At 44.2% G+C, this 7,716-nt stretch overlaps 1 protein-coding gene across 1 annotated transcript in view; it reads left to right on the top strand.

Annotated features, from left to right (window-relative positions):
- Window positions 1–7,716, top strand: part of LOC132833902 (deleted in malignant brain tumors 1 protein-like) — a 52,199-nt gene that overhangs the window by 7,104 nt on the left and 37,379 nt on the right. The window contains exons 2-6 of the mRNA XM_060852560.1: window positions 395–405; window positions 2,176–2,285; window positions 2,372–2,478; window positions 3,903–4,217; window positions 7,120–7,434. Coding sequence (XP_060708543.1) covers window positions 395–405; window positions 2,176–2,285; window positions 2,372–2,478; window positions 3,903–4,217; window positions 7,120–7,434 — 858 coding nt within the window. The remainder of the gene's footprint in view (window positions 1–394; window positions 406–2,175; window positions 2,286–2,371; window positions 2,479–3,902; window positions 4,218–7,119; window positions 7,435–7,716) is intronic.

Below are 7,716 nucleotides of genomic sequence, written 5' to 3'. Positions count from 1 at the left end.
AGACTTTTATTGATTGAATTTGAATTCCACCATCTGCTGAGGGCAGAGTTTGGACCTGGGTCCCTAGAATGTGACTTGATAATATCATAAGGTGTCACATCACATTGAAAGCTGCTCATTTTATTGCATATTTTGAGGATAAAGTCTTATCAGACCATTGGGCTGCTCTCCCATTAAGAGAGAGATGGCTGGAGGTGGTTCAATCTGAGGAGCACGTGAGGGGAGAGGCAGAGAAGGAGAGAACTTCATCATAACCATGGGGATGAAGCCACACTGTTCGCATCAGTCTACATCACACACTGACTATCCAGCAAACTGAGCTAAGCAACACCTGAATTTTCCAGTGCCTCTCGGTTAAGAATTATTTCATGTTTTTTTTTGTTTAATTCCACAGAAGTTGTCGAAGTAAGCTATGCTGGAGACATAAAGGAAGGAAGGCCTTGAAACGAATCCGGTATTCTGGGACATCTTCACATCAAAATGGCATTGTGGTCATTATTGCTTTTCATAAATTCAAGTACGTAGTTTTTTAAATGTAGAGTCAGAGAGGTCTACAGCACAGAGAAAGGCCCTTCAGCCCATCATGTCCGTGCCAGTCAAAAACAACCACCTCACTATCTCTAATCCCATTTCTCCAGCACTTGGTCCATAGCCTTGGCAACGCAAGTGCACATCTAAATCCTTCTTTAACATAATGAGAGTCTCTACCTCTCTCCCCCTTACAGGCAGTGAGTTCCAGATTCCCCGCCATCCTCTGGGTGAAGAAACATTTCCTCACACCCCCTTGAAAATCTCCTGCCCCTTGCCTTCAATCTATGGCCCCTCCCCCAATTGCTGAACCCTCCATCAGGGGGGTACGGTTTCTTCCTCTCTCCCCTATCTAAGCCCCATCATCATTTCAGACATTTCAGTCATGTCCCCCCTCTCTCAATCTCCTCTGGTCTGAGGGAAACAAGCCCTGTCTGTCCAACCTTTCTCCAATCCTGAAACTCTCCGGCCCTCCACAGTAACATCCTGGTAAATCTCCCTGTACACCCTCTCCCAGTGCTATCCCATCCCTCCGAGAATGTGGATTCCAGAACGGCACACAACTTTTTTTGCTGTATGACCAAACAAACTCTTTTTTTTAACCCATTTGTACTCATTTGTAACTTTGTTACTGATGATTCATTCATTCATTATGTTTGAAGTTGTTCAAAGCTGAAAGCATTCCCATCTATGCAAGGAAGTAAACGCTTAATGCCTTCAGTAGGAAGAGTAGAGGCAGAGACTATTTTCCAAATGGGGAAAGGCTTCGGAAATTTGAAGCACAAAGAGAATTGGGAGTCTGAGTTCAGGATTCCCTTCAGGTTCACAGGCAGCTTCAGTTGGTAATGAGGAAGGTCAATATAATGTTAGCATTCATTTTGAGAGGGTTAGAATACAAGAGCAGAGATGCCCTGCTCGGGATCTATAAGGCTCTGGTCAGACCACATTTGGAATATTGTGAGCAGTGTTGGGCACCGTATCAAAGGAAGGCCATGCTGCATTTGGACGGGTCCAGAGGGGGTTTACAGGAAAGATCCTGGTGATAAAGAATGCGTCATATGAAGAGAGGTTGAAGACTCTGGGTCTGTACACCATGGAATTTAGAAGGATGAGGGGGAATCTGATTGAAACTTATAAAATATTGAGAGGCCTTTTTATTTTGCAATTTATAATCTTTCCCATACTGCATTGCTCACACTATGGGGAGGTAGTAAAATACAAAAGGTGAGGTGTGGGGACAGTGTACAAACGGTGCATGTGATATTCAAGACCATTAGATATCGGAGCAGAATTCAACCATTTGGCCCATTGAATCTGCTCTACCATTTGATGGCGGCTGATGTTTCTCAACCCCATTCTCCTGCCTTCTCCCTGTAACCCTTGATCCCCTTATCAATCAAGGACTTATCTAACTCTGTCTTAAATACACTCATTGGCCTCTGCAGCCTTTTGCAGCAATGGGTTCCACAGATTCACCATCATCTGGCTGAAGAAATTCCTCCTTATCTCAGTCCTAAAGGGTCGTTCCCTCACTCTGAGGCTGTGCCCTTGGGTCCCAATCTCTCCTACTCATGGAAATATTTTCTCCATGTCCACTCCATCCAGCCCTCCCAGATGAACAATACCTATGAAATTATATTATCACAGCTAATCATTTATGATACTTCGGTCAACAGCTCGGGCTCATGTGGTAATCAAAGCCTGTTTTCGTTGACTTACAGTTCATTTGATGGTTCTGAGGGGCCAAGCTTCAACAGGTAAGAACACCTTTTAATTTCGAATGCATGTGAGTGAAGGATTAATTGGAACGGATGCTCATTTTGTGCCCTAATTGTTTATACAGTATGGCTTTCTCAAAAATATTTGTGATAAGGAGTGCAAGAATGCACTACTTTATAATTAAACACCGGATAATGGACAATATTGATCCAGCTATTGTGTTGGAAGGACGTAGGAAACATGATTTACGTCTCACAAGTATTGGATCCTAGACCGTCTGTGTTACACAGTCAGTAAATATAGGAACAGGAGGAGGCCATTCAGCCTCTTGAGCCATTCTGCCATTCAATTAGATCATGGCTGATCTGTGATCTAACTCCTTATACCTGCCCTTAGCCCCCATCCCCTTAATATCGTTGCTGAATAAACATTGATCTACCTCAGATTTAAACTAACTGAATCCAGCATCAGCTGCTGTTTGTGGAAGAGAGTTCCAACTCTATCCCACCCTGTGCATGTAGAAGTGCTTCCTAACATCTTTCCTGAATGGCCCTCATTCTCCTCCCTAAGTCTGGAACCCCCCCAGACAGTGAAAATAGTTTTTCTTTATCCACCCTGCCTTTTCCCATTAATATCTTGAAAACTTTGATCAGATCACCCCTTAACCTTCTCAATTTGAGAGAAAACACCAGGTTAAATATATTCTCCATTATGTGCTCAGTTCAGACTACAGATTATGGAGCAGCATTAGATCAGATGTTAATTGTAGATCTGATTGTGATCATTTCTTCATGAAGCAAAGGTATTAAGGAATATCGGCCAAAGACTGGTATGAGGGATGTTCCAGAAATAATGTTTTTAAAAATAAACACAAAAGATTTGGTTGGATAGACAACAAAAAATCAAAACTGTTTGCTTCTCTAGGTGTTAGACAGGATAGCAAATGTCTTTTTGGCTTTAGTTTTATCACCTTGAGATTTTATTCCTATATGTTTAATAAATGACCATTATCCCTGTTTGTCACGAGTGTAGCAATTGTAGTTGGATAGCGTCATGCAATGATAAATGTGACAAGGCTTATGAAATTGTGGTAAGTGTTAATTTTAATTGCACTAGAATGCAACAGGCCGCATTTATCCATAATGTGACTGTAGTGAGAGGTTATTTGCCCCTGACTACAGCACCTAACCTACACATCCCTGAACACTGGCCAGTTCATCTAACCTGCGCATCTTTGGACGGAAACCAGAGAACCCATAGGAAACCCACACATACACCGGGAGAATGTGCAAACTTCCACACAGACAGTCGCCCGAGGCTGGAATCGAACCCAGGTCCCCGGCACTGTGAAACAGCACTGCTAACCACAGACACTGTGCCACCATTGAGCTTTTGCTCATAAGACGATCTCTCCATTCAGGGACCATCCTTGTAAACTTTCTCTGAACTGCCTCTGATGAAATGATATCTTTCCTTAAATAAGTGTTTGGTTATAATTTTTTAAAAAAATTAAACTCCAGTGAACATTTAAAGAGGATGAAACACGTATCAATTACATTCTTCTTATCATGAGCTGCTGTACTCATGGCTAGGTAACAAGGACGTTCGATGAGATTGACCCTGATTTCTGTTGTTTCTAATCCTTGTTGCTTCAGATTCAATCCGAGTGAGGGTGATGGATGGCACAGACTCATGTTCCGGGAGAGTGGAAGTGTATTATGACAATACATGGAGGGCGGTCTGCGATGATTACTGGGATATGACTGACGCCAACGTTGTTTGCAAGCAAATAGGCTGTGGAACAGCTTTAACAGCCCCTGCCAGCGCTCATTTTGGACCTGCGTCCAGTTCTTTCTGGTTGGATGACGTAAAGTGCGCAGGGACAGAGTCCGACTTGTTCCAGTGCCCATTCAACGCGCCGGGGGACCACAACTGCAGTCCGAACGAGGCTGCGTCTGTCACTTGTTCAGGTAGAGTGCCCCCCCACCCCCACCATGGGACCAATCAGAGAGCCAGTACAGGCGAGATGGGCCAAACAGTCTTATTCTGCACAGGAACAGGGAGATGACAAAAACAGAGTAAGATTTGCACTTCAATGTGCTGGCTGATCAATACTCAGTGGCATCATCTCCATAAAAGTAGGCCCAGTGGGAGATGCAGTGAAAGGTCAATGTTAACCCATGCAATAAGACTGTAAAAGACAAGCACAGTGGGCTGTGTTTGTGACAGAGAGTCATGGACCACAGAAACAGGCCCTTTGGCCTAGCTCATCTAGACTGACCAGGTTCCCAAAACTGAATGATTTCCTGCATTTGGCCCATATCTTTCCTATCCACGTATCTGCCCAAATGTCTTTTAAATGTCATAATTGTACTCAATTCTACCACTTCCTCTGGCAGCTCATTCCATATATGCACCACCCTCTGTGTGTTTCTCCTCTGGTCCCTTTTAAATCTTTTCCTTCTCACCTTAAACCCAGTTTTGGACTCCCCTACCATGGGAAAAGGCCTTTGCTACTCACCCTATCCCTGAACCTCCATGGTTTTATAGACCTCTATAAAGTCACTCCTCAACCTCCTACATTCCAGGGAAAAGAGTCCCAGCCTCTCCGGCCTCTCCTTTTCACTCGAACACTCCAGTCTCAGTAATATCCTTGTAAATAGTTTTTGCACCCTTTCCAGTTTAATAGCATCCTTCTTATCGCAGAGTGGCCTGGATTGTACACAGTACTCCAAATGTGGCCTTACCATTGTCTTATACAGTCCCAACTCCTGTACTCAATGCTCTGACCATTGAAGGCAAGCGCCTTCTTCACCAGCTACCTGTGACGCCATTTTCAAGGGCCTATGCAACCCTCAGTCTCTATGTTTAACAACACTCCCCAAGACCCTACCTTTAAAACAAAAAGCAAAGAAAATTACAGCTCAGGAAGAGGCCCTTCGGCCCTCCAAGCCTGTGCTGATCCAGATCCTCTATCTAAACATATCAAGTATTTTCAAAGAATCTGTATCCCTCCGCTCCATGCCGATAAATGTAACTGTCTAGATACATCTTTAATGATGCTGTGGTGCCCACCTCTGCCACCTCCGCTGGCAATGTGTTCCAGGCACCCACCACCCCTTTCCGCACATATCTCCCTTAAACTTTTCCCCTCTCACCTTGAACTGGGGACTCCTAGAAATTGAGTCCCTCACTCTGAGGAAAAACTTCTAGCTATCCATCATGTCTAAACCTCCCATGACTTTAGACATTAACTGAGTAAGTCCCATCCTGGTTTGTCTGACAATGCAACACCTCACATTTATCTATCTGCCATCTCTTGGCCCACTGGCCCAAGTTCCCATTGTACTCTTCGATAACTTTCTTCTCTGCCCACTATATCACCCAGAACATTGTTCAATGATAAATATTTCACAAAGAACTGAAATTAATTATTGCATCTGACCACCTGTCTATCTGTTGTATGAGATGACCTATTTTAGCAGGAACTGCTTAGAAAACTATAAAATTTCAGTTGTGGCCCATTCTTCATGAGTCAGTTTGATCTTTGTGCATCTTTCAATCTCATTTCCACGATTGTGTGGGATTTTCCACTGTTTGGAGACTCATAACAGTCTATAGGCCAGAAAATGGCTCTTCAGCCCATCAAGTCTGCACCTATCAAGAGCAACCATGTCACTATCCTGTAGCCTCACTATCCCAGGAGTTGGCCCCATAGCCTTGTCTGCTTTAGCACCACACATGCACATCTAACCATGCTGCTTCTGACATTCAATGTTGTTACCATCACTGAGACTCCACTATCGAGATTCTGGAGGTTACCTTAGAGAGATGAGCCATACTCTGTTAACATTCACTGGCAGTACCATCCCTGAATCACCACCTCCATCCCTCCACCCACTCCCTGCCTCACAACATTCTGAGGGTTACAACTGGGAAAGAGTCTCACCATTGCCCCTTTACACTCAACTGTGTTACCATGACTGAATTGCCTACTATTAGTACCCTGAGAGTTACCCAGGGGTAACATCATGCCCTTGACATTCAATAGCATTACCATTTCTGAATCCCCCACTGTCAAATTCTTGGGAGTTACCATTGAGAGAGAATCTAACCATCATCCCCTTGGTGCTCAATGCTGTCACCATCCCCCCCAACATCAACATCCTTGGGATTACCTTTGAGAGAGAATCAAAACACTCAATGTGATGAGGATTTCTGCCTCTCCCACCCTTACAGGTTATGAGTTCCAGATTCCCCACCACCCCCTGGTTGGAGAAGGCTTTCCTCACATCCCCTCTAATCCCCCTATCCCTTATCTTTAATCTATTCCACTTCTCCCCAGCCTTTGACATTGTTCCTTCTATCAAGGAAGCAAGGTTTCTTCCTGACTACCCTATCTTTACCCCCTCAACATTTTATATACCTTAAGCATGAACACCTCCCCCCCCCCACCCCAACAACCAACCTCCTCTGCTTTAGGGAAACCAGCACCAGTCATACACAACAAAGTTTAAGAGACACTTAGACAGGCACATAGACAGGCAAGGAATAGCTGGGTACAGACAGCCTACAGGAATATGCATTTAGTTTACAATGGCATCATGGTCAGTCCAAACATGATGGACCAAAGAGCCTGTTCCTGTGTTGTACTGTCCTATTGATTCAAGGGGAGTGGATCTGTTGTCGTGAATAATATTGCTTCCTCTGATTGAAGTGTCCAATTGAAGGAGGGAATCCATTATTTCGATGACTTTGATGAATGTCTTGAAACAGAGGATCAATCAGTGCTCTTGACTTCATGTGCCCTTATACAGATAAATGCCTTGTTGGTGGATAATTGTTAATAGTCTAACTGCTCTTTACCTTCAGATCCGATTGCAATACGACTGAGGGATGGGAATGGTCCCTGTTCGGGGAGAGTTGAGATCTATTACAACAACAGCTGGGGAGCCGTCTGCGATAATAGTTGGGACATCATTGATGCGAATGTCGCTTGTCGGCAAATTGGATGTGGACCTGCCCAATCAGCTCCAGGCAACGCTCACTTTGGACCAGCACAGTCTTCCTTCTGGTTGGACGATGTTGGTTGTAAAGGCACTGAGTGGAATCTGTACCAGTGTCAATCGAACTCATTGGGCAAGCACAACTGCCAACCTAACGAGGCAGCGTCTGCTATTTGTTCAGGTAATGTTCATTTTCCATTTCATTTTCAGTGAATTTCATTAGGCTTCCCACCTGAGGTGACGTGACAGATTGTTGCGAAGAATAATGGTGAGTTAGCCATTTTTGCCATCACAGGTCTTAAGGACTAACAACGATTTGTACTGACATCTCATCAGAGACTGAACCAGTCCGTGCCCACATGTACCAAGACCTGGATAATGTACAGGCTTCGAATGACAAGTGGCAAGTAAGAGTCTCGCAAGACAAACGCCAGACAATGACAATCTCAAATAAGAGATGATA

Source organism: Hemiscyllium ocellatum, chromosome 38, assembly GCF_020745735.1.
Source record: "Hemiscyllium ocellatum isolate sHemOce1 chromosome 38, sHemOce1.pat.X.cur, whole genome shotgun sequence".
Classification (NCBI taxonomy): domain Eukaryota; kingdom Metazoa; phylum Chordata; class Chondrichthyes; order Orectolobiformes; family Hemiscylliidae; genus Hemiscyllium; species Hemiscyllium ocellatum.
Note: the sequence above shows the minus strand (reverse complement) of the source record. Positions and strands in the feature narration are given on the sequence as shown.